General features: G+C 39.1%; 2 protein-coding genes across 3 annotated transcripts; both read left to right on the top strand.

Annotated features, from left to right (window-relative positions):
- The first annotated feature begins 810 nt into the window (after positions 1–810).
- On the top strand, positions 811–3,771 carry LOC146304513 (uncharacterized). The gene is made up of 3 exons (XM_084713714.1): positions 811–826; positions 2,193–2,701; positions 2,980–3,771. The coding sequence occupies exons 2-3, from the start codon at positions 2,207–2,209 to the stop codon at positions 3,553–3,555; spliced, it is 1,071 nt and encodes a 356-aa protein (XP_084569840.1). The 5' UTR covers positions 811–826; positions 2,193–2,206; the 3' UTR covers positions 3,556–3,771.
- Positions 3,772–6,421: 2,650 nt separating this feature from the next.
- Positions 6,422–23,861, top strand: LOC146304512 (major facilitator superfamily domain-containing protein 6-A-like). 2 transcript variants are annotated; one of them, XM_084713806.1, is made up of 8 exons: positions 6,422–6,686; positions 7,750–9,349; positions 13,927–14,024; positions 18,473–18,634; positions 18,876–18,974; positions 19,291–19,583; positions 21,584–21,613; positions 23,556–23,861. In XM_084713806.1, the coding sequence occupies exons 2-8, from the start codon at positions 7,752–7,754 to the stop codon at positions 23,787–23,789; spliced, it is 2,514 nt and encodes an 837-aa protein (XP_084569932.1). In that variant the 5' UTR covers positions 6,422–6,686; positions 7,750–7,751; the 3' UTR covers positions 23,790–23,861. The 2 variants fall into 2 exon arrangements, with proteins under 2 accessions (XP_084569932.1, XP_084569933.1); XM_084713807.1 differs by lacking the exon at positions 21,584–21,613.
- The last annotated feature ends 2,445 nt before the right edge of the window (positions 23,862–26,306 follow it).

The following is a 26,306-nucleotide window of genomic DNA, read 5'->3' as shown; positions in this document are numbered from 1 at the left end:
TCCTCCATAGTCTTTTATGTATTTGGCGACCCAAATAAAATCCCCTGTGACCCACCTGTGGGTCCCGAACCAGTGTTTGGAAATGACTGGAAATACATTTATGTGTATCTAAATCTAATATTAAACCAAAACATCTTGACAAACCAATTTTAATTTATTGATATGAAAAGAAAAAAGCTGATTAACTTAAACAAGTTCATCACAGTTGCTGCTCACACAGTAGACATAACATCATGCATGACAAGCACATTAATATTTCATGTTATTATTAGCTGCAGCAAATACAGTGAACAAAGTGTGTTTATTATCTCACTTTCGAAGAATTTCCCAGCACACAAACTCAATATGACACTATAAAAAAAACACATATTCACCCTGAGTTTCTTTTTCTTTTGATTAAAGATCTATAAATAAATCCATAAATAAACCCAGGATCAACCTGGAGATAAACAGCCTCTCCTCCACTCTGCCTGCAATCAATCAAATCTGTCCAGACCTTCTAATTCTCAGCTCTGTGGCCCCGTTTGGCTTCAATCTCTTAAAGCTCCTGATCCCCCTCCCACTCCCACTCCCACAACCAACAACCACAACCACAACCACCACACTGCTGCTGCTGCTGCTGCTGGTGAATAATTGACGAGTCCTCCCGCCCCTCTCCTCTCTTCTCCTCTCTGTGTCTCTTTCCATCTCTCTGTCTTTGTGGTGTCTCTCGTCAGCTTCTCCGCCCTCCCTCGCCTCCATCATGTCCAGTTTCCACCTGCTGCCAGCTGCTTGTTGACGACTGCCAGCAAGTAAAAACAGACGGGAAACAACGGAGCAGCTGCTGGTAAGACAAAAACTTCAACTTTATAACAACAGAGGAGGATTGAAAGAGTTTTGTGAGAGAAAATTTACAGGAAATCAAGCAGTAGTTTTTCATCCTCATCTTTGATGTGTTATCAAAGATTTTATGAAAGAAAAAGGATCAGAAATATTAGAAGGAGTTGATGAAAAGTCTTTATTTTGTTGGTTTCAGACTAGTTTTGACCTCACTAGCAATAAGAACAAGAAGTTTTTATGACCTCCACCCTGATGGAGATCATATGATGCTGCAGCCTTTTTGTTTTTTAAAACCATTAGGATGTTCTTGCAACAACAAATGGTTCATGTACCTCATCAAAACCAAACTTTTGGTGGGTAGTGTCTGTTTTTCACAGCAAACTGGACAATAAGTTGGTGTTTAATGGTTTTAAAAGCATGATATTTTGCATGTATGTTGAAAAAAAAAGCTCAAAAGTACAGAAATGTATCTGTTAATGTCAGAAAAATAAATTCTAAACTGTTTTGTTTTACTTTTTATGTTGGTCTAAGTTACAGTCAAGTTAGTCTTGGAATTAACTTCATTAAATCAGTCAATAAATAAATAATTTCCATGTGATTAAATTGCTTCTTTCAGCATCAAGCAATTATGCTGGGCCAATTGAATTTCCTCTCCTCTCCTCTCCTTAATTTATTAGGGTTAATTCAACTTATTTATGAGGGTTGGTCTGACTTAATTAACCTATTTTAGCATTGTAAAATTGCACCAGCAAATGAGGTTGATCCAACCCAAGTAAAGTAAGGTGGCCCAACAGAAAGCCATTTAATGTTCCATGATTTAATTAACTTTATTCATTAATTTACTACTGAATTTTACCACTGACAAATTAGTTGGACCAACTCAGTTAAATTAAGTCTTATGTTTATTCTCCCATAGGGGCATCCAAGAAGACACTTTTGTGTCACTTTTCCAAATGTTAAATTACAGATTTTTCCAGTGGAGTTTGGTTGGTTTGGAGAGAGTGATATTTTGCTTATATAACAGCGGTGACTAAAATAATTTTCGCTGCTGACCCTGTCCACAGCAGTACATTTATTAGCTTCCTCCAGTGACACTCCTGCTGCTTCTCCAAACTGAGCGTGTCAACTATGAATAAGTACCTCAGACAACCCCAGTTCAATTAATCTGAACTATCCCTTTAATTCTGCAAAGCTGATGAGTGTTGTGAAGTGGAAACTTTTAACTTAATTGGAGGTGTTGTTCATCAACACAATGCAGCCAGTCAGTCCACTGTGAGGTGACTGGTTTGGATCGGACTGGACTGGACTGGGTTGGCCTTGAAGACATTTAGTTGACATGTTTTGTTGGACATCCTGTCTGTGTTGGTTTCCAGAGAGCTGTGGAGCCATGAAGGAGCTGCTGTTCCTCCTCGTGGTGCTGATGGTGGAGGCCTCGCGGTCTAACAGCAGCAGTCGCTGCGAGCCAGGCTGCGACTGTCGAGGGGACCTGAAGTTCACCATCTGCTCCCGGGCGCTCTTCACCCACCTCCCCGCCAGAGTCCCCTCCACCACCGAGCTCCTCGACCTGACCGACAACAACATCTCCGTCATCCCCGAACGCTCCTTCACCAAGAACCGCAAGCTGCGCATCCTGCTGCTGCAGAACAACCACATCAGCCTGGTGGAGGACGGCGGCTTCGCTCAGCTGGAGTTCCTGCAGAAACTGGACTTGAGCTGGAACCGGATCACCGCCCTGACCGAAGGCTTCTCCGTCGGCCTCACCTTCCTGCGGGAGCTGCAGCTCGCTCACAACCGCCTGACGAGCCTGGACAGCCGCATCTTCCTGCACCTGGACGGTCTGCAGAGGTTAAACCTGACCAGCAACATGATCTACACCATCCAGGTGAGCAGCATCTATCAGTTATGCAGGTCCTCCAGCAACATCTTGTCTTCAAAATGTAGTTTTCATCTTTTTAGATGAGCCAAGCACAGAGCAGATCCAAGAACATGAAAGGAGAAAGTTCATCGAAGCTTGCTTACTCAACTGTTATTGGAGCACAGAGCAAAAAGGGGCGGGACTTAGGAAGGAAGGAATCCATTTTGTTGTTTCTATGTAAAATACAAATTGAAAAGTATTTTAATTTTAAACATATTTAATAATAATGCTGGCCACATGTGCAGGTGAGGTCATTCTCGTCCATGAGCACTTTGCGGCAGCTCCACCTGGAGGACAACCAGCTGACCACTCTGAAGAGCGGGATCTTTTCCATGCTGCGCTCGCTGGAGGTCCTCAACCTGGCCAGCAACAACATCAGCGAGACGGAGGTGGGTGTCTTCAAGCCGCTCACCAGCATGACGCTACTCAACCTGGCCAACAACCACATGTCCAGCATCTACTTCAAGACGTTCCTCAACATCCACACCTACAGCACCCACATCCTGCTGGAGGGGAACCCGTGGAACTGTGACTGCGACCTGCAGAGAGTCTTCAGGAAGCTGCGGAGCATCCAGAGGCTCTTCCTGGACGACTACTACAACCTCACCTGCAAGGTGCCAGCTGTCCTCGAAGACTACCGCCTCATGGACGTGGACACTGAGCTGTGCATCGCTGAGACGGTCACCGTGCTCATCATCACCGTCACCGTGGTGATAACTGTGCTGGCCGCCATGCTGATGGGTGAGAGGAAGAGGAAGAAGAAGAAGAAGGGGAAGCACTGGACGCAGCAGGAAGAGCTGTCAGATGAGTCGGACTACTGAAACTTTATGAATCTTTCTGTCGTCTATCATGTCACGATTCTTTCTCTCTTGCTTTTATACACAGATTAAAGTTGAGTATTTTGACTTTCAGGCAGGAGTGACAGTAGACCGGTACAGTCCACAACTTCACATCAGTAACAGTAAAGAATAGCAGCTGTCTGCCAAAACCCACATACAACATTTCATAACATTCTGTCAACATAAACTAGTGGTTCCCAACCCCCTTTTCTACTCTCTGAGCAAAGATACATCCAAAAGAAGCTTTTTGAATGTCTTGCCATGTGTTGAAAAGACGTTCCCTGAGAAGCTGGGTTTCTAAAACTCAAAGATTCTGATTTATCTAAAGAAGAAAAGTGAATCTCAACAAAACATTATTTGTTTGAGTTTGAGTGGAGTTCAGAAATCTGTTGATCAGTTGTTGTTTTTTTACAGTAATTTGGTTTAATCTCTTTGAGAACTAAAGGACCCAGGAAATATTCACATCTGAGGAGCTGAAATCAAAGAACTGTGACTGTTTTTCTTTAATCAGTTATCAAAATAGTTCACAACTCATAGATTAATTGTTGTAGCTCCAGCATTTTACTTCTTAAACACACACACAGTGCCTGGAAGGGTGCATTTGGGTTCGATTTATTGTTCCTGTACTTTTTTCACAAACAAACACCAGAGTCTTTTGCTGATTGAAGGTCAGGTTTAGTTTTTCAGTCCACAAAACACTTTCACAGGAAAACAATGTTACAGAATCTCCCAAATTGTTGATGAATTTAGTTATAATTTTATTCTAATTTAAAACAAAAAAAGTTGATATGATTTTGATTTTGAAAGTTTTGTCAACATTCAGAAATTATTCTGTGGCATTTACACAATTTAAACAAATACATGTGTTCATTCTGCACTGTACAGACTATAAAAAATCAAATGTGTGTGTTGTGGAAGCTGGAGGCGGGAGGAGAACAGTGTGAAGGGATAAAGGTTAATAGTACCAGAACTTAAATCTGCTTTCACCCCTGCTTTCAGCCAATATTTTCAGGCAATTGTTGCCTCGTGGTTGTTGCTTAAATCCCTCAGGAACATCTGCACGCCTGGAAAGAGATTTCAGACTTTGCAGTTCATTTTGTCGGATTTTCCATCTGCTTCACATAAAAAAAAAAGCTTCACTGAACATCTGCTTCATAATAAAAACACTTTCACTTCTTGATATGCAGTATATTTGTGGAGCTTTTTCCTCATAACTTAACTGATATATTATTTAAAAAGATTTATTTTCTCATTTTAAATGTTTGAATGATGGATCATCATTTTTTATGTGAAAGGATGCAGAAGTGGTCATGTTGTTCACGTTGATTAAAGGGATATTGTGATATTTTATCATCTCATGTCTCATTAAAGCAAATTTTTGCCCACACTATAATTTTTTGCAATGAAAAAACACAACAGGAACGTTTTCAACCCAGGATACACATCAAATGTTAAATACAGGTCTGTGCTGCCCCCTGCAGGTGAACAGATGCAGTGCTTGTTGAAGCAGCAGATGGGTGGGGTTTGTTGTTTCCTGGTGCTACACCCATGTTAACATCAACATACAATACACTCAGCTGGGGAAGCGGAAGAAGAAAAGAAAAAAATGTTTTATACTACTACTACAATATTGCAGTTATCAGTTCTGTCTAATTGTTTATCACACCAAAGCAGTAAAAGAAACTTATATTTATTTTTTTTTTGTCCTTTTTGACTCATTTTTTGTAGCAAATTGTGACCTCTGCCTGGGAAAAATAACATAAATGACTGGATGAGAGCTTCATCACCTCTTAACATGTCAGTTTAGCCTCTCATATGTAATAAAAGAGAGTCAAAATTGATTTTAAAAAATGACATGTTAAAATTGTGCCAGAAAAATACAATTATGCATGTTATATTTTTAAAAGTGCAGAGATCTGATATTTGAATATCTCTCAGAAACAGAGGATTCATTTTCTTTAGTCATCATGAGGTGAGATTTCTGTCTGATGAATAATAATGTCATAATAATAAACATTTGTATTATAGTTGCTTTAATATCATCATATCACTATGCGGTCGTCTACTGCTGCTGTACTCCCTGGCAGTGTATTTAATGCTCTTTATGTTTTATCTTTTATTCTCTATTGTTCCCACAGGAGGTCATATCAGACTCCTACAGTCTGTAATGACAATTTAAAACACATTCATTGAATGTTTTTCTATTTGATTATAAGAAGTTTCCCCTTTAATTGAGACACGTTGGAGACTTTTAGGCGGAGTCGCTGTGCTGCGTCCAAGTGCGAGAATTTAGTATATGATGGATACCGGATATGAACAAAATAAAAGCATAACGTTTGCCTCAAAAAACAAACAAAAAACCAATAACAAGAATTGAATAAATACAAAATTAACACGTAAACAACAAATATGCAAAATACAGCTGTAATCAGATGTTTGTTTGTTTAATTTCACCATTCCATTTTGCATTATTTTATTTAAACAAGAAAAAATGATCAAAATTGTTGACTATTGTTTTGTGAGCAGTTTTTTCAGCTGAAAATTAGCTTTCATTTTCAGTTAGATAAAAAAAACTCCAATAATAGTATATGGTATTAGGGCCACATTCTTTCACAAATAAATAAATAATAACCTTATGACTGGCACTAATACTGAAAGTTAGACTTTATCCTTGACATTTAGACTTTATTCTCGACAAATGGACATTATTTTTAAAACTGAAAATAGAAGCAAAATCTTCCTCCTTGCACTTTCCTTGTGTCTCATATTGTTCAATCATAATAGAACAAAGGATTTTATTTTGGAAGGAAAGACCGGAAGCTGACGCTTCCATATTGGCGGACTTGACGGTTGTGTGTGAGGAGGACAGGTGGAAGCTCCGGTTTGACGAGCTGCTGTTGTTCTCAATACAAAGAGAGCAGAGCAGGAGAAACACTTGAAATTCATATGAGAATAAAAACATGAACACGTTACGAATAATTTAAACATTTCCCGTAAAATAAAAGTAATAATTCTAGCGGTTTTTGTGTGAAAAATGTCCGAATGAGGAGAGAGAAATTGAACAGAAACTGCGCAGTCATAGTTTAATGGGAGCGGTGACCTGAACAGGACAGGTAAGTTGTGTTTAAATTTTGTTAATTTACGTTAAGTATTTTTTCAGTGTGTTTAAAATAGTTCAATTGAGGTTATAACGTTAGAGTTTCAACGTTAGAATGATTCATGCCCGTTTGACCGGTTTACTTTGTGTTTTGAATGACTGACGCCATTTTAGCTAATTAACTTCATTTGTCCATTTGAATGTGTTGAATTTGGTTTGTTTAACGGCTGAAATAATGTGGCTTTGTTCAAAATGCTCGTTACTTCCGCATAGGACCGTCAGTGACAGTCAGTGACAGACAGACGGGGTTCAAACGGTGGTCCGAGGACCTCCAGTGGTCGTTGGAGGCTTATCTAACCAGATGTCATTAATTTCTTTGATGTTTCATTGACTATGAGGAAGTATATTTTTTAGGGGGGGCGGGGTCAAGGCTTCATAGTGAAATTATTTTTTTTTATATGTTTGCCTCAGTTTTAATAAGATTTATAGTTTAATTTTTAAGGCTTCATTGTTTAATTATTTTATTTAGATGTCATGGATTAATTTTTTAAATGCCTCATACTTGATTTTTTTTTTAGAGCTTCATAGTTTATTTTATTTTTATTTTTAAAGGCTTCATAGTATTTTTAAAGCCTTAATTTTTTAGTTATTATTTTTTTCAAGGCTTCATAGTTTATTTTACTTGTATGGAAGTATGACTATGACAGGAAATGGGGCGACAGAGTCAGGGGCTGACATGCAGAAAAGGGCTGCAGGCGAGAGTTGAACTCACAGCTGCTGCAGAGGATCACAGCCTCAGTACATGGTGCAAATGCTCTACCGACCAATCAGAATCAAGTCTTTAACAAGGCTGTTTAGTAAATTATGTTCACTGATTGATTGATGCCAGACTAAGAGAAGTATTGATGTTGGAGACAGAGACAACAGGTGAATCTGTTATTTAAATACAGGTTTGATGTTCACGTTTGGTTTCCTGAGCAGCAGAGAAGACCAAGCTGCCGTCTGCAGATTTGGTTATTGTACGTTGGCGGTGTCACGCCCTGCCACCACGCTCACCCTCATTTCCTTATCTTTTTCAGATATGGCAGCTGACGACAAGGTTGCCATCCTGACAGACGATGAGGAGGAGCAGAAGAGGAAGTATGTTTTGGCCGAGCCGTTCAACACACTGTCGATGGATCGGCAGGTGGGTGTCTCTGCCACGCCGGCACCTGCTTTGGACACACCTCCAGACCAGCCTCCGACCTCGCCGTCCGACTCCATCGACTGCTGTGAGAGGGTGTGCCTCCGCATCAACAGCCACCTCCTCATCTCCAAAGTCTTCTACTTCTTCTTCTATGCTGCCTACGGCTCGCTGCACCCTCTGCTTGCCGTCTACTACAAGCAGCTGGGCTTATCAGCCAGTCGCAGTGGGCTGCTTGTCGGCATCCGCTACTTCATTGAGTTCTGCAGCGCCCCCTTCTGGGGCGTGGTGGCAGACCGCTTCAAGAAGGGGAAGGCGGTGCTGCTGTTCTCTGTCCTCTGCTGGTTGGTGTTCAACTGCGGCATTGGCTTCGTCAAGCCGGCGGAGATGAAGTGCGTAGAGAAAGGTGCTATTCTGACGACGGCTGTGCCTGTGACCACGACTCCCCCACGGGGTGATGTCACTGCACAGATGAGCAACTCCACCAACCACACCCGAATCCGACGGAGCTTCCTAGATTTCCCTGGTGACTCTTATTTCAGCGAGCTCCACAAGCATCGGCGAAGCGTGGACACCAACGTGACTTCAGCTCCCTTAAACACCACCCAGCACACGCTAAACACCACTCAGCACTCTCCAAACGCTGCCCAAAATACGCCCAACATCACCCAGCATGCGCCAAACACTACGCAGCACACACCAAACACCACCCTCGCCACAACGACCACAACCACCACCTCGCCTGCTCCCACCAAAGCGAAGGAGTACCAGATCATCTACAACAGGGACCAGGTGGAGACCATCTTCCTCCTCATCTTGCTCGTCATCATCGTGGGCGAGTTCTTCAGCGCCCCTGCCGTTACCATTGTGGACACTGTCACGCTGCAGTACCTGGGTAAAGCCCGTGACCGCTACGGGCTGCAGAGGATGTGGGGCTCGCTGGGCTGGGGGCTCGCCATGCTGCTGGTGGGCATCTGGATTGACCACACCCACATCACAGTCCTGATCGAAGGCACGGGCTGTGCCCGGGATGTGCCCGATTTTCGCCTCCACAACTACCAGATCGCCTTCATCGTGTTTGGCGTGCTGATGGGTGTGGCATTCATCGTCGCCACACAGTTCTACTTTGAAAAAGGTGTTAACTACCGGCAGGAGCTTCCAGAGGGTGTGGCGGCAGACGTGGTGGACAGCCCGAGAGCGTTACCAGAGTCCGGCTCGTCGGACCAGACTCCCATTAGTCCGGACGCTGCGGAGGAGGAGTTCCACTACAGCGACCTGCTGAAGCTGCTATGCAGCGTGCGCTACAGCTCTGTCCTCTTTGTCGCCTGGTTCATGGGCTTCGGCTATGGCTTTGTCTTCACCTTCCTGTACTGGCACCTCGAGGACCTGAAGGGGACGACCACGTTGTTCGGCGTCTGCTCCGTCCTAAGCCACATCTCCGAGCTCGCCGCCTACTTCACCAGCCACAAGTTCATCGAACTCGTCGGACACGTCAGGTAAGACTCACACCTGAGAGTTTTAGGAGCACTTTGGCTGCATTTAACTGTTACTATTATTGATGAATTAGTGCTGGGCGACATGGACACAATAAAATATTTTTGACCAAATACCTTGATATTTATCGATATTGCAACACCTTTTTAAGGATAACTATTTGTGCTTTGACAAAATATTAACAGAATGAAAGGCAGATTTTAGATCAGCTCAGAAAAATCTATCAGTTTACCATAACTCAGCCTTTAAAACCAGGAAAAGACAACACTTATGACATAAGACGATATCAAAGATCAGAAATTATGTCTTGTCGCAGTTTCAGTTCAGCCCAGAATGGACAAACTAAACACTGGCTCTAGATACGACCTTTGCGTTTTGTGGCCACTGTAGGTTCTCTTACACTCTCACTGAGATGATGTGTTTACAGTCTGACAGCTCATCGCTAGATGTCACTGAATCCTGCACACTGCGACTTTAAATACAAAAGATATTTTAAAATAATTTAAGTCCTGTAGTTCATGAATAAATTCTTGAGTCCTGCATCTAGTCTAGATTCTGATTAAAAATCAGAATCTAACATGGGAACAGAAACTAAAAATCAGATCAGTGTTGGTATCAACATAAAAAAAGCAGGTCTACTTCCTCATCTCATGGGACCTTACTTGTCGTGTCCCAGTCCAGTCTGATGATTAACTACAGTACTTAAAACACACGTGGGTCACAGTAAATCATCATTTTGCATGAAGTGCTTCAGACTGAGCAGTTAAATCCGTCCTCCACTCTGCAGTCTACAGACTGGATGTTTGAGACAATGCTGTCATTGATGCTGTGGGTTTCAGTCTGAGTGACTTCAGGGGGCCGGACCTCACAGGCAGCGTGGACATTCGAGAGCGTGGTGTTAGATTTCAGCTGCGAGGCCTCCAGGCTGCGGCAGGAAACGCACAATGAACGCCTCTACTGTTGACTCTGAGACAACTCGTGAGTCAACAGCAGGTGAAATTAAAGAGAGGAGGTCACTTAAAGGATTTTAAGTTCATTACTTACTAAATACACCTAACCTCATCATATAAGTAAAAGACATTACTGCTGTTTAGGAGCTACTTTTACATTTTATTATTAATGTTACTGGTGCTGTCTACTTGTGATCACTCCTCAGCTTTGTTATGTTATTTTTAGCAGCGTAAGAATAGCTTCAAAAGAGGAAAGTTTCAGTCACTTGTGAGGGTCCTGAGTTCATCATTTTTAAGTATTTTCTCACACATTTCCTTGTTTAAATCATAACATTGCTCATTTTAGATTTTAGATATTTGATTTTTAGTTCTTATACAGCTGTTTGTGTTTATGGGTCTTCAGGCTCAACAATTTGTAAAGCATATCTAATCTAACTGATATTGCAATAGTGGTATGATTTGCAATATTAGAAGGAATGCTAATTTTTACATAATTATTCTCATTTACATTTAAGACATGTCATTCTGGTGAGATTTTTGCAAGGATCCGCACCAAAAAAAGTCTGTAAAAATATGTGCAGGCCAGGAGATTTTTACTGCATGATGATATTTAATTTAAAATAGTAGTTGGACACACATTTTGTCTGCAATTTGAAAATTGCCGTAGGCCATATTGTAATTTCGATAGCATGGTATCAAATATTGATACTGATTGACTGATGAAGTATTGTCCCAAAGTTAGGTATTCAAGTATTGTGACAACAATTATGTATAGAATAGTGTCATGTTATTGAAACCAAACATCTTGTAAGTTCACCCAAAAATCAAAAATATATACTTTTCCTGTAGTGTTGTCAATCCATCGCAATCAGAATCAAAACTACTTTATTGATCCCAAATTGTTTGCCTTACATTCAAGCAGTTTCTTTCCAGATGAGAGAATTTAATAGTTGTGGCTCTAGACAGATTTTTGTTGTTGTTGTTGTTGTTGTTGTTGTTGTTGTTGTTGTTGTTGTTCTTTGCCAAAATGGCTCTTTTGATTGCAAAGGTTGCAGACCTCTGGTCAAGTAGTATGTGGTGAGATTAGCTACAGACAGACAGACACACACACACACACACAACCAGCTGCCTGGAGTGGATAATAAACAAGACAAACAAAAGTAAAATAGTAGCAATGATCTAAACTGAGACCTCTACAAGACATTATTACCTGGCTTTGTTAAAAACTCAATTTTGTACCGTTGTTATGCAGAACAGACCGTTGCTATGGACACAGTTATATACAGTCATAGACTCTGGAGAAACAATAAAATCATTGTAAAATCACTAAAAATCATTTTAAAATTAATATTTTGTGTCACATTATTGATTTTTTTGCCATGTAAAAAGCAGGTCGTAGTTGCAAAATTAAGCCATAAAATCATTTTAAAATCAATATTTTCTGTAAATGTATGCCAAATATGTACAATGAGCAGGTTGTTATTGTGAAATAAACCCCTTCAGGATGATTCAAGATGCCTCCGCTTTGTGTCAGGGTCCTGCATTATCCTGTCAGGATTTATTTCACAGTAACGACCTGCTCACTGTACATTATCCTTTACATAATAAACAAGTGTTAATTGTTATTGCTTAAATATTAACGCAAGTGAAAATATTCCTGCATGACACTCTGCTGCCTCAGTCTTCAGCAGGTAAACTGTGATGAACCTTTATGTTTATCAGTGTCTCCGTGTGTGTGAGGACGTGACGCTTTACTGCAAATAGACTTCCTCTTCCTTTACTGGAAACTGTGAGGCTGAGAGCACAAACATCTTGTCTGTCTCTGAACAGATGAAAGGATGTTAATAAGTCACCTCAGGCTGCAGGTCCTGTGTTCACCCTCAGCTGTGGAAAAATCATCTGCTGCTGCTTTGACGCTTTTATCAGGTTTACAGTGAACGAACGTTTCTTCCTGTTTGTTTGATACGATCTACAGTGAGCAGCTGTTTAAGGGCATTAATAGTCATTTAGTTTCAACATAAAACTAGCCAGTATTACCTGATTATACCTGCCCTGCCCTCCAGTGTATCAAGTGTTGGCTTTATTAGCATTCCTTCTATCCACAAACTAAGAGCTGCATCTTGTCAGGACAGCTGACAGGAGCTGAATGACTACAGACTGAATCCCTTAATTATCAGGGAGAATCACAGAATGGTCTTTCCGTGAAGATTAAAAAAAATCTGTAAAGCTAACATTAGTATATAATCTGTTGTGAAATTTAAATTATTCCTGGTTTCAGACGAGTATTATGTGTCTCATCGTGTGTGTGTGTGTGCTCAGTAAACTGTCTGTGCAGAAGCAAACACTGAAGTAATCCTGTGTGCTGATGAACAAATGAATGTTTTGAGGGTGTGTCGCCTTCAAGTCTGTTTGTCTGCTTCACTTCAGCTTGTTTGTCCTGTTGAGAGCAAAGACCAAATGAACTCATCTCATATGGACACCACAGAAGAAGAGCACAAATGATCTTTGAAATAATGAGTTCATTAATTGATTATAGCCTGATCTTGTTTTCCCTTCATCAGTTCTCTTCTGGAGCAGCTGAAGCTCTTTTGTCTCCCAGATGAAGAATAAACCTTCAAGCTCATCTATTTAATGACAATTTTTTATAATAATTAAGATATTTTCAAGAAAAATAACCAAATGTGTTTGTAGCAGATGGTCAAATTTGAGATTTACGTGTGTTCCTCTTTCTATTTTAATTGTTAATTTTACACCTTTGGATTAATTTTACTGTTGGTGAAGTAAAAGAAGCACTTTTAATGCATCACATTAGACATGTTGTTGACATGTTGTTAGTATTTTTGACATTTTCAGTTCAGTTTTATTAATCATTATGTAGGTTAAAAAAGGGGCCAATGGTACAGCGAAACGTGTGGGGTGAGAAAACAAGGTCAGCTCTGCAGCGTTAAAGTTAAAATAAGATAAAGGAAAAGAGAAAAATGCAAATTAAAATGGGATGAGATAAATAAAATATGAATGTGACAAGTGTATGTTTAAGTACTAAAGAACTATCATTGTATATTTCTAAATACACTATATAACTATATATAAATAAAATTGACCTTATAGTATTTTATACAAACATTTTATACATCAAACAATAGCAAATAATGAATAAAAAAAACAAAAAGACAAATGAAAATGTGTAATAAACAAGGAATTTTTGAAAAGCAACAGAAACACCGACATGCAGTGTATTATGGGTAGGAGAAAAGAGCTGAGCAGAATCAAATCAACTGAAGGTCATCTTTAGATTAAGTTAAACAATGAGTCAGTTGGCCAAAAAAATTCTAGTTTTCTTAGCTGTAAGTGTTTTACTGCTGGTGGATGCAAAATCAGAAAGAAAGAGAAGGAAAATACATTTTCTGCACTAAACAAGAGTGAATCATTCTCAGAAATGCAAACCAAAAACTCTGTTACTCATTTAGGCATAGCTTTGTAATATATGATGATGAATTGAATATTTTTAAGTTTTGAACTGCTGTTTATGCTGTCAGCTGCCAAGTTGGAGCCCTAAAACAACAAACTATACCTAAAATTCCAACACGTTTTTATTTACATCCTGTCCTCCTCTGTGTTTTCCCTCACAGGGTGCTGTACATCGGCCTGGCCTGCAACACGGCGCGCTACCTGTACATCTCCTACCTGCAGAACGCCTGGACCGTCCTGCCCATGGAGGTCCTTCAAGGTAATGTGCACTCATTCCAGCAGGGAGGAAGCTTTTTTTGGAAGCTAGGACCCAGGGGACAGGACAGGAACCTGGGTGTGTTTGTCCAACGGGAGTCTTATCAGACAGCCGTTTTTCCTCCGACAGCAGCGAAGCAGGATTTGCTGGAGACTCACATGACCTTTGTGCTTGTACAGGACGCGTGTTAATGAAGTCAAACAGGGCAGTTTAACAACTTTGCCTATAGTTACTGTTTCAGGTTATTCACACAGTTCAGTTTATTATCAAAAGTCACTTACAGAAAGAGCAAGGTTTCATCCAGCACCTGAAATGACTTCTGACAACAGAGGATATCAAGAAAGTTTTTTGAAATGTAAAAGTTTTCAAGGAAAATGAGCAAACATTGAGATATAACTGAGTCGAATCTGAACACTCAGACATGATACATGTTTTTAGATCACACTTTCTCAGGATAGCATTATCTTTGTTGTGCATCATGACTAAACATCAATAAATCCGCTTAAAATTAATAGAGAAATTATGCTCCTTATTACTGCAGAACTTAGGGATGAGCATTAGTTGCAGTCCTATAAAAAAAAAGTTCATAATGAGCTCCAACACAACCAACCACAACAGTAAAATCCAGCTTTTACATTAATGCATAAGTCATAATAATCAAACCAGAAGGGGACTGTATCCAATGTTTGCAACAGAGCCGAACTTTTATTTTCATCGTTGATTAATCTGTTGTTAAGTTTACTGCAAATTATTTTGAGAGTTGAATTTTAATATTTTAAGTACAATCTCCTGATCATACTTACATACTTATACTTAAGTATTATTTTCAATGGAGGACTTTTACTTGTAAACTTCACTTGTACTTTTACCTAAAGGATCTGATACATCAAATAAAAAAAAGTAAAATAAACACAAAAGCTGTGACTTGAAGAAAAATGTGTCATAGAAATGAGAATAGGGTGGATGATGAACTGGAAGTCTGAACTGTCAGAGTCTGGGTGGTTTGTTTGAGCTGTCCACCCTGAGGAAACACCGACGCCTCACAGAATAAACAAGTTCAATACTTCAACTTCAACATCTGTTTTGACTGTGAAGCCGAGCAAGAAAACAGTTTAAAAATGTTTGAGACTCAGTGCATTCAGAATTTCCAGGAGCTGCCAACTTCCCGATAACATCAACACAGAAAACCTCAGGAAGAGCTTCAACTAGTTTTTGCTCTTGTTTACCTCGAGCACACAATGTGTGATAAGCTGCTGTGAGACGGTGTAGTCATCATATGACATGTCATGTTTCAGACTTCAGTAAAAGTGTTGATTTGTTTATTTTCAGTCAGAGATATGTTTAACCTCAACACCCAGCAGAGATTATCATTCACTAAGTGAATAAATGCTATAGAGCAACAAATGCTGGAAACAAGTATCATAATTTGAGATTTTACATAAACACAAACACATATTAGATGCTGAAATTTGATTATTAAATAATAGTGAACAGGACATAAACTCAGCAGGACATTTTACAGTTGAAAAATCAACTTTTCAGCGCTCTCTGGTGGACAAACTGTATATTGGAGACACTGTGTCTAATTTATTAACAGTAGGCTTGGGCGGTATCTATTTCCTCATACCTTCCTGACATTCACTGGACTATACAGTATTTGACAGTATTTATGTGAAAAAAAAAACTTGTTAAAAACTGGTGATAGAAGTTATTGACAGGACATGCATTGTCAAGTCTTGCTGGGTTTTATTGCTTGTGGCCCTTGTAATAATAAATACACAGGAAAATAGAATCTCGCTGGAGGACCTGATGACACTCGTTGCTGCAGATACCAGCACATCATTTGTCTGAATGGAGATGATTTATAGATGTATCATGTAGCTAATAAGCTGCTTTTGTAGTCTCAAAATAAAGTTATATATGGCAGTATTTTCATGTTGGAGACTTAGGCTGTAGAGCAGAAATAACCACCCAATTATTTCTCTCCTACCTCCAAATAATTCTTGTCTTGGCTGAGATCAGTATTGTAGTAAAATAATTTACAGTGGTATTTAGAGTTTGGGAACCACTGATATAAATCATGTGATTCTGATGAATGATGGAAGATGATTGTTATCAAAATTGAAGTGACTGGTGTTTTGAATGAGACATATGTTTGAAATAGTAATAGCAGTTTTAGTCTGCTAACAAACAGACCACATGCAGCATCAACACAGCAGCTGCATCGTATGGCTCATTGCAGTTACATAAATCATAATAAGTATGTTTTTACCTGGTGAGCTTAAAGGAGGCACAAGCAAAGACAATCACAATGTCTGTGGTGGATGTAAATGAGTACAGCTAGTTATTTTCTCTGCAAGATCAATTTATAGCCTTCATCTAACTTTAGCACAGATATATAGATTTATTTCATATAGAAAGTGTTCAGAATGAATAGAATATCTATAAAGTTTTTTAATCATAGCCATTGAACCTTTTCCTTCCTAATCTTGACCTCACCTCAGCTCTGTAATTCAGGTAATTAACACCCATATTAAAATATCAGCGATATTCATTTTATCCAACTAGAACCAAAACTTTCTCTGCCCTCTCCTTGCTTTTCTCCTGGAGTTTTAATGATTGATATCTCTTTAGTATCTGCAGCTCTGATAAAGACATCAAATAATAAATGACAGTGAAACAGAAAAAATGACAGTAAAACCACACAAATAAACTCCAACTGCTTGATTCACTTTTACTGCCATGATTTAGTTTAATGACAACAATTATTTATTGTAAACAAGCCAGTATTGGTTTTGTGTTATGATAGTCCCTCGAGCTACTGTTATAATGACAGTAGAGGTGGGTATATTACTTTTTTTATATTGCTGATTGGTTTTCAGTCACTGCAACATTGCGAAAAGCCATATGGAGTATATAATTATACAGAATTACTGTAATGACAGAAAAGTAGTGCCTTCACTGTGATATAATTCTTTAAATCTGGTTGTCTGTGGAGTCAAAACCTGAGGTTGAACTGAAAACCTTGTTTGAAAACATTTTATCTCAGAAAAGTTGATGGAATGAAGTTACCAATGAAGTTAACCATCTTTTTTTCAGAAGAAATACTGACTTTCACACAAATATTTTAAAAAAGTTCAGTTCAAAGTGTTTTACAAGTAGACATGAACGGAAGGTAAATGCATTTATGGCAGAACATATAATAAGATATGTGCAAATAAAAAGAAAAGTAAAAACGCAACAAGAGCCAAAAATATATTGAATTAAATATATTAAAGAAGAAGTAAAGTGCTATAAGGTAAATTTAAACAAAGCAGTATTTAGACTGTGTTAATAATGGTTCCACTGTTGGATCATATTTCACTTGGTGGTGTGTTGTGATCTCAGTTTCACTAACCCTGATAAATAAAGTGTGATTTTTACCACTGAAACTGGAGCCAAATTACTCAGAGACAAATGTGGAGACTGAGACTCTCAGCTGTTCTCTCAAAGACGTGAAAGTCTGTCCAGAACATGAAAAACGGCCAACAAAAACAATTTTCAACATGGCAGAGGTCGGCCATTTCACTACATTTTTCAAGTATTACAGCTGCAGGTTTCTCATATTCAGCATCACACATTTATATTGAACCAGTTTATAAAGACAAAACCAGAGCTGAGTGATTGATCGATATTAAAAAATATTATGCAGGATACTTGGCTAATATGATTTATGTTAAATTCTTTTTCTCTCTGATTTTTAATGGTGCTTAAATAACAGATAGACTTATCTGAGCTGCATTAAATGAACAGTAAATTCCTCTGCTGTGTGTGTTTATCATTTCTAGAAGACTGTCTTTTTTGCTCAAAAAGTAGTAAAGTATTATGTCTTGTTTTGTCCAAAACCCAAAGATATTCAGTTTACTGTCTAAGAGGACTCAAGAAATGAGAAACTGAAATGAAGAATTTGGATTTTTTTTCTTATAATCAATTTATCTATTATCAAAATAGATGCAATTTATTTAATAGTTGACAACAAATCAATTAAACAACTAATCATTGCAGCGTTAAAATGAAACAATCTTGTGGTCCTGTTTGCCATTCATAGCTAGATGAGTCCTCTATTGATCCCTTGACCTGAAATTAGGGAGCATTAAATAATTATGATGAAAACATGCAGTCAAAGTGATATGAACAGTTGGAGAAGTAAAGAAAGAGACAATTCACATTGATCATTATAGGCATAAAAGGGATTTGCAGCCGCATTTATAATAATTTAGATGTGATGATGAAAGAAACTTTTGTTTTAAGAACCTTGAAATGTGCTTGAATTTAACGCCCAAAAAGTTGCACAAACCCTTTCCTTCATTTTGTCTCCAGTTTATTTTGGAAACAGTTTAGTTTCTCTGGCATGTTGTTGTCTGTCTGGCTCCTCCAGCTGTGACCCATGCATGTCCCTGTGTCTCCTCCAGGTGTGACCCATGCCTCAGTCTGGGCAGCCTGCATCTCCTTCCTGAGTGCGGCGGTCCCTCCAGCCCTGAGAACATCAGCGCAGGGCATCCTGCAGGGCCTCCACCTCGGCCTGGGCCGCGGCTGTGGAGCCATGGTGGGAGGAGTGTTCGTCAACTACTTTGGTATGACCCGACCAGGAGCTGAAAATGTAGTACAGTAGACTGATGTCAAAATCTGGTTTCAAGCTGGATTAGTTGTGTTGTTTTGTTAACTTTGGGGCAGATATATATTTTTAAAAAGCTAAATATTCATATGTAAAACAATATCTTGGTGGCTGTTTATCTGTCAGCTGTCTTTATGGCCACAAAATAATTATTCCAGCTGTAAATAAAACTTAATACTGCTGCTTTGTTTGCTTTGAAGGTGCTGCAGCAACTTTCAGAGGAATCGGCATGGCCTCCCTCGTCATCCTCCTCATCTTCTCCTTCATCCAGTGTCTCAGTGGGGAGACTGAGGGCAAAGGTGGGAAAAACTTCATCTGTCCAAACTCTCTGTTTCCATTTTGTTCAGTGTTGCTGATGGGACACTGGCTCATTACAGCAGAAACAACACATACTAATAAGTGTACATTTATAGGACGTTTAAGAAGCTGGAATTGGAGGATTTTGGCTTTTTTTCCTAAAAATAATATACTCAAAACAATGAAATGATTATCAGAATAGTTGGTGATTAAAATAATAGTTTATGTTTAATCCATTAATGATTGCAGCTGTAGTTAGAGCTTGTTTCCTTCTGTCATTTGTTCTCTAATGTTCCGTCTGTCTTTGTCTTCCCTCAGAGGACAAAATGCTTGCTGAGAACATCCCTGTCCCCTCTAGTCCGGTCCCCATCGCAACCATTGACCTGGTACAGAGCCAGAATTCTGCCGGTAGCCCCGCCCCAGCTCGCCAGGCTGCCGCTGTGCCCGTCAGGAAGACCAAACACCAGGAGGAGCAGGAGGACGTGACCAGGCCGGCCTGGGTGCTCTCCGGCGCCCCCTGGGTCACCATCGCTTTCGCCATCGTCCAGATCAGGGAGATGATGAACATGGCAAAGGACGGCAGACAGCCTACAGAGACGCGACCACTGCAGGTGAACAAAAAGATAATTCAAAACATGCTCAGTGCAGCAGTTACAGAGACAATGTGTAAAACATAGCCAGAATAAAGGTTATTATCAAAATGTTAAGACTTTAAGTCATAGATTTATAGTGTATTAAGAGGCAGTGGTTTGATCCTCTCAGAGTTTGAGCTGGGAAATGTGTGTGAACGGAGAGAGTGCTACTTTCACAAGCTCTCTTACCTTTTTTAGTTTAATAAATTAAAAATAAAAAAAACACAAATTGTCAAGAAAGAAAATATTCTTACTTGTCTGTGATAATACACCTTCTGGATTTGAGCTTCTGAAGACGAGTTTGTTCGTAAAACACATTTAAAACTTGACAGAAACAAAACAAACTCACCAAATAGTCTTGATTAGTCCCTCCACTGTCTGGTTTGGTTGAAAATAAATCCTTAATCCACCGCGTTAGATGTGAAAATATTCTGGCTCCTCGCAGCCTCTCTGCTGCCCAGGCTCCCTCTTACTCCTCTCTGCTTCATGCCAGCTGTCCTCATTGCTCCCAGAATCAGAGTCCTGGTCAGAGTCGCTGTAAATGACCTCGGTACTGTATTCCCTGTAGTCTAACTGCCCTCTACCTGTTTTGGAGGCTGTGTTTGGTCCCAGTCTGTCTGATGCTCCAGGCTGCAGGTCCAGCCAGACTCAAATCAGCTAAGGGCCACTGACTCCACGGCTAACTGAGATAACAGCAGCTAGTAGCAGCAGTTAGTGGTTACTCTGGTGACATGCTACTTCATATTTCTTCAGATCTCTTCGACAGTTGGAGAGTTAAAGAGGAAAAGTCCCAGAAGTAAGATCATGTTTTTAAAGGGTTAATTAGATGATAGATTAATGAACAGCCTCATGGAAATGATTCTTTAAAGTCATTCTAATGAGCTGAGACAGAGTCAATATCCTGTCAATATCCACAATTTTAGAGTCAACCTAATAAAGTCCGTGGTCACTCAGAGTTAAAAACCCGAGCTCACTCACTTGGTGTGAAATTTCAGATGGATTCTTTTGGTTGTCTTTCTTCAGTGCTGCTCAATGCTTTGTTTAAGATCAAGGTAGAGACTGAAAACACCTGGTTAATTTGAATGGAAAGGTCATAGTTCGGGTTAAAATTCTCACTCTCCCACGACCTTTTGCAGGTCTGGGGTTGCCTTCCAGACATAAGAGCCAAGATGGCAGCTGCCTGGTTACAGTTTTTCTCATTTCACAACTAAAAAGTCACTAAAATATGTTTCTGAAAACATTTTTGGAAAGAAACTGGTGATACAGTTACAGAGTAGTAAGCCATTTCTAATCAACTCAGTTTTTCTGAATATCAGGAGTCTCCATTGGAGATGGTTGTATCTAGAAGGAAACCCTAGATTACAAACTAATTGTGTTAAATAATCAAACAAGACTTCGTTTAAGATCTAGGTAGGTTTACAGACATAAAACACGTGTTAGTTTTAATAGAAAAGTCGTAGCTTGACCTTTTGTAGGTCTGGGGTTCCCTTCTAGACCCAAAATGGCGGCTGCCTGGACCTCATGGTCGCAGAAGATACTTTCCACACAATGCAGGAGGCAGAAATCACATTGTGTTAGTCTCATTTACATGATCGAGCCATAAGTGACTGTGCTAACTGCATTAACGGCCTGAACAGTTTGATTTCATGGTGCTGTGTGCTTGTTCATCAGTCAGTTAAGTTAATTAAGTTCAGTGTGCTCCACCGACGCAGACACAGCTGTTGAATATGTTTTACCGTAGTCACCTGAGCCTACATATTCCCTAAATATAGTCATAGATAGATAAATTGTACTATGAATAACTGTACAGTGAATCTACAGTATATATACACAGAGCTATGTACAGCTAATAACATACAGTTCTGTAATTATAATGAAAATAAACCAACATTCACAGAAATGGTCAGTGGTGGAGGATACATTCAGATCCTTGACTGACTCAAAGTACTAATATAATGCTCTAAAAATACTGTGTCCAGGTCAAGTCTTGCACTTCGGATCCTGGTGATGTAAGTAAAATATTAAAACTTGTTCAAAAAGTTTGTGTCAAGGTGATATTCATGGGTATATTAACTGGAAATGCTGGTGTAGCTGCAGCAACATAATAATGATCATAATAATGAAACTATTTTCTGTCTGTTAGTTTAATGACAGTATGTGAAATGTTCCTTTAACTTTCACTAACTTGAACTTTCTGACACTTCCTCCTCTAACCGGCTGCCCACACACACACACACTCACACTGCAGACAGGTGAGACGTCTGTGCGTGCAAAGGTCGATGGAAAACTACCGGGTGTGCGTGGGGGTTGTCCAGGGTTTCCTCTGCGTGTGTGTTGATGCATGTGGTGATAATAGTGACTCATCTATACCAAAGTGTGTGTGTGGGGGGGGGGGGTATGTGGGTGTGTACATGCATGTATATGTGTTTTTGTGTTTGCGAGTCTCCCACGCCTGTCTAATGACGTCATTTGAGGTGCATGCATGCCTGAATTACTCCCCGCTCAATGATGTAACCCCCGACCCCACCCACTGGCGGCCATGTTGGAACTCCCGTGTGCAACAGACTTTTGATTTGAGGCTGAAGATGAAGATGTAGACAGAGTAGAGCAGCAGATCAAGTCAGACGTCAAGGGAAGTTTGTCTGTTTTTAAAATCTAAGTTGTAGTCAGAGTTTGCAGCCAGTTAGCACCACAGATATCATAGCTAGCAGAGGCTAACATGTTAGCATGAACATTATTGTATTAAAGGGATAGTTTGGATTATTTGAAGTGTGGTTGTATGAGGTACTTATCCATAATCAGTGTATTTTACAGTAGAAGCAGTCGACTCGCCCCCAGTTTGGAGAAGCAGCAGGAGTACTGGTGTAGGAAGCTAAGCAATATACTGCTGTGGACAGGTTGAATGAGATATTTAGAATATTTTCACCACTTAATTTTGCCATCAGACAGCCTTTACTGACTGGAAACTAGTGTTATACAAGACAAATCATCAAATTCTCCAAAGCAGCCAAACTCCATTAGAGAAGTCAGCAACTACTTCACACAGAACACAGGAGTCAGGAATCTGGAAACACAGGAATCTGAATCTTACTTTTTTAAAACACCAAAGTCACACAATAACAAATAAACTGACAGCGGTAGACCAGCAACTCCTGTGTTCTGTGAGATAAAATTGCTGATTTTCCTTTGGAGTTTGGAGTTTGGAGTCCTGCTGTTTCTCCAGACTGGGGGTGTATCAACTGCCATGTATAATATGATATAAAACACTGACTATAGATAAGAGTTGTCATGATATCTTAGAATTCTATACAATGTTAGTCTGAAAAACAGCACTGGATACATCTTTTGATACCACATTCAAAAAGAAAAGTCGAAGGCATGCAAAATTTTGCAGCCTAAAATGCCTGATTTCATGGCAGCATTTTTGTAAAAAAAAAAAAATTGTGATGCATGTTGCAATGCTTTTAGATTTTTTTGCCATGAAACTGCAGAAGCAAGTGAACATTGCAAAAATAGTTGCAATTTTTCAGTATAGTTTAAAATTTAAGTCAGCTTGTCTCAGGGAGAATAACAGCACAATACAAAAAACTAATAAGTAATTGAACATGGATTTGGTTCACTGAGACATACATGTAGGATATTCAAACAGGGAATTGTAGGAAGCTATGATGATTGGTCAAGTTTACAGAAAAGTTGTTGTGATTGGACAGAATTGCACAGAACAATGGATATGATCCCATTTCAAAACTTCAAAACTATCCCTTTAATGTTTTGTTGGCTAGTAGCCACAAAGCAGCTAGCAATTTGTTTTGTATCTGAGATAATTAGATGTAATTAGATGAAAAAACGGTTGTAAAATGTTCCTGTTTCCTGATGTGTCCTTTAGAAACAAGTGATTGCAGATCTGGCTGCTTGTCAACTGCCATCATTGTTTGTTCCTCTTGTTGCCAGGTACCTAATGAGCAGGCGTCGGCTGAGTACAAGGCGGTGGCCACGTCGTCACACAGAATGCCAAGCGATGACGGCACAAATCCACCACCACCCACCTCAGAAACACCCACACAACCAAACAGCACCCAACCCCCAGCAGCACCCACAGACTCTGACAAGGACAAAGACCAAACATCCTCAGACAGAGTCGGGCCACAAGAAAACCCCGCCTTCATGGCAGAAAACACAGACTGACTGCTCATTTAGAAACTCAGTTCATTTACATACACTGAGCTTTTTTATTACTGCAGACATGTCCATCTTAACAGATTCAGTCTTAAAATCTGAATCGTCTGCTGCTGTGGTGAAATAACTAGGAATCAGTCGGTATCTTGACAAAACACTGTATATATACAGATTTTTTTGGTTAAATAAGGCAGTAATAGCCATAAAATATTCTTTAATTCTGGTGAAAAGAAGTTGGAAATACTGTAACAAATTTTTAAAAATGGTTTTAAGGTGCAGACAGGACTTGTTTTAATGGATTGTTTTTGCAGCGAGGAGTTTGGGTTGAATGTTTGGCTGTTTTCCCCTCAGAGGTGATCGAATCCAACTCACCTCGGAGCATTGTGCACTATATTTACTGCCTTTTACCGGTGGAGTGTGAAGGAAAATCCTTCAAATGTAAAAAATAAGGTGCCTCTTGATAAGTTATTAACTTAATTTAACTTAAAAAGTGAAGAAAAGTGATGAAATCTGACAAACCGAGGAATTAAATTAGCACTTTGATTCCAGCATTTAAAAGAACTGCTGTTACGAAGTTACAGTTTTGAATTGCAATAGAGACTTTTAATGCACTGTAGTAACAGATATTCATTTTTTTGACACCATGGACCATTTTAATGTTGATTTTGTTATTCTAGACAAGCTGACGGGGGATGAAGGGTCATAATTGCTTTTATTGTGAAGTAGCAGAAGGAGATGTTGGATTAGCATTCGAGGTAGCTTAAACCAGCTCTAATGTTAGTTGAGAGAGAACAATAAAATTAGAATGATATCAATGAGATACAATTAAATTCAGGGTTTCTGCGGGTTCTCTTAAAATCCATTAATCTGAATTTTTGGCCTTAACAACATGTTTTTAAAATTGAATTATGTAGTGAAGAGTTCATTTAAAAAGTCAGATTTAACTTCAGTCTCACTTTTAAATGTGTTTTTGGGAAAAAAAAATTGTATTGATCATGCTGTAACAACCACAAAACTAAACCAACATTGATCCAGTGAACATTAATGTTCAAATTACATTCACAATGGTCTTAAACTGTTGAATCCTGCAGAATTCCCGAAAATCACTGAGATCAAATTAGAAACAGTAATTTTAGATTAATTAGTAATTAAGAGCAAGACTGGCGGACTCCGCCATCAAGACTAAAGACTACAATATAGAGTGTTACAAAATGCTAACCAACTAAACAGCTGTTGCAGGAAAACAAAGTGTCAGACAGAAATAGTAGCAAAAACAGGGTTTGATTAAATAAACGTATCTCTATAACTTTAACTGGGTTACATTCATCGTCAAAAGTTATGGAAATTTTATTAAACTTGTATATAAGTAAGAAAATTAATCAGTGAGTTGACAAGGATTCACATTTGGCTAAAGCTAAACCAAAACTTAACTTTATTGGCTGTGTCTTTCACTGTGGTTACTTACTAAATAAAACCAAAAATACCTTACCTTTCATACTGATGACCTACTTGAGTTAAAATTCAGTATAAAGTTGCAGGGAGTGCTGAGGACAGATGCAGTTTAGATAATGTCGGGTACAAGGTGCAGCCTTTGGTATGTACAGGTGTTAAAAGTTTTGCAAAGCACTTCCACCCAAAAAGCTTTAAAAAATATTGAATATAAAGTCTTAAATCTTATCTGTAGCCTGCTGTGGGTGGTAACATTTCAGTCAGGACGGTCAGCATCAAACTGGCACTACTGCAGCTGCAGCAGCTGGGAAACTCATATGGGCTCATATATCTTGATTTTACAAAAACTTAAATTAACTTGAATTAATTAATCATTTTTTGATTGGACGAAGGGATAGTTTGAGTTTCTTGAAGTGAAGTTGTATGAGATAACTGAGGTTGACGCGTCTTTTGTAGGAAGCTAAGCAATGTCCTGCTGTGGACAGGGTCTGCAGCAAAATGTATTTTAGACACCTGAAAATGAATATCAGTTTAAGTGTATGCTGTATTTAGAATAGCCTTTTCTGACACAAAACCACTGTTATGCAAACCGAATATCAATCTCTCCAAAGCCACCAGACTCTGTTAAAACACAGAGGTCAAACAACACCACAAACAAAATAACAGATCGTGGGAGCCACAGACCAGCAACTTCTGTGTTCTGTGAGCTAAAATGACTGATTTTCCTAATGGAGTTTGGTTAGTTAGATTTTTGGTGTTTATATCAGTGGTTTCCTGTTGGAAAAGGTTGTCTAATAGCCACCATACACTGACTGTGGTACCTCATACTTTAAATAATCCGAACTATCCCTTTAATCCATCCATTTTACGCTGCTTTTCCTGGTCCTGGTTGCGTTAATTTCATATTTATTTTATTTATTATAAATTGTATTATATATATTGTATTGTATACTGCTGGGAAATACTGAGAAATATACTGGTTTTCCATCATATTTTAAAAGTCTGCTCGGTATGATTGTGAAACAGGTATTAAATTGAATTTTGTGTGGTAGTAAAAAAGTCTTAAGAACTCTTAAA

This window comes from Lutjanus erythropterus, chromosome 24 (genome assembly GCF_056507025.1).
Source record: "Lutjanus erythropterus isolate fLutEry1 chromosome 24, fLutEry1.hap2, whole genome shotgun sequence".
Lineage (NCBI taxonomy): Eukaryota > Metazoa > Chordata > Actinopteri > Lutjaniformes > Lutjanidae > Lutjanus > Lutjanus erythropterus.
The sequence above is the reverse complement of the archived record's forward strand: the minus strand, read 5'-3'. Positions and strand labels throughout refer to the sequence as shown.

What these genes read in the sequence shown, in the direction of transcription:
- LOC146304513 (XM_084713714.1), top strand. Translation starts at nt 2,207, where the DNA reads ATGAAGGAGCTGCTGTTCCTCCTCGTGGTGCTGATGGTGGAGGCCTCG. An exon ending in ACATGATCTACACCATCCAG is followed by an intron (nt 2,702 to 2,979) that starts GTGAGCAGCATC and finishes CCACATGTGCAG; the next exon opens with GTGAGGTCATTCTCGTCCAT.
- LOC146304512 (XM_084713806.1), top strand. Translation starts at nt 7,752, where the DNA reads ATGGCAGCTGACGACAAGGTTGCCATCCTGACAGACGATGAGGAGGAG. An exon ending in GCCCATGGAGGTCCTTCAAG is followed by an intron (nt 14,025 to 18,472) that starts GTAATGTGCACT and finishes TGTCTCCTCCAG; the next exon opens with GTGTGACCCATGCCTCAGTC. An exon ending in GCACTTCGGATCCTGGTGAT is followed by an intron (nt 21,614 to 23,555) that starts GTAAGTAAAATA and finishes TCTTGTTGCCAG; the next exon opens with GTACCTAATGAGCAGGCGTC.